At 55.2% G+C, this 288-nt stretch overlaps 1 protein-coding gene across 1 annotated transcript in view; it reads right to left on the reverse strand.

Moving 5' to 3' along the window:
- LOC109834899 (DELLA protein SLR1-like) overlaps nucleotides 1-283 on the reverse strand; it is a gene marked incomplete at its 5' end in the record, with an annotated part of 4,091 nt that extends 3,808 nt beyond the window's left edge. Inside the window, 1 exon segment of the mRNA XM_020402917.1 lies at nucleotides 2-283. Within this exon segment, the coding sequence (XP_020258506.1) occupies nucleotides 2-283 (282 nt within the window).

The raw sequence follows: 288 nt of genomic DNA on the forward strand, positions 1-288 counted from the left end.
GGAGGGCAAGGGCTTGCATTAGGGCAGGCCACTGCATCCCTTGCTTCATCCCGAAATCGATGACGTGGACACGGCGAAATCCGGCGAAGGCCTCTAAAATAGCTTGATTTGCGGTGAAGTGAGCAAATTTCAAGTAAGGGCAGCTCTCGTAGAAGTGCATCTGGAGGATATCGGAGAAGGCGGACTCGAGCGAGCAATCCTGCTGAGGATGAAGGCGATAGATTCGACGGGCTAGGGCTTCGGCAAAGTATCCGGCAACTTTGCGCATAGCGCCTCCTTGAGAGGCGG

This window comes from Asparagus officinalis, chromosome 3 (assembly GCF_001876935.1).
Source record: "Asparagus officinalis chromosome 3, Aspof.V1, whole genome shotgun sequence".
NCBI classification, from domain to species: domain Eukaryota; kingdom Viridiplantae; phylum Streptophyta; class Magnoliopsida; order Asparagales; family Asparagaceae; genus Asparagus; species Asparagus officinalis.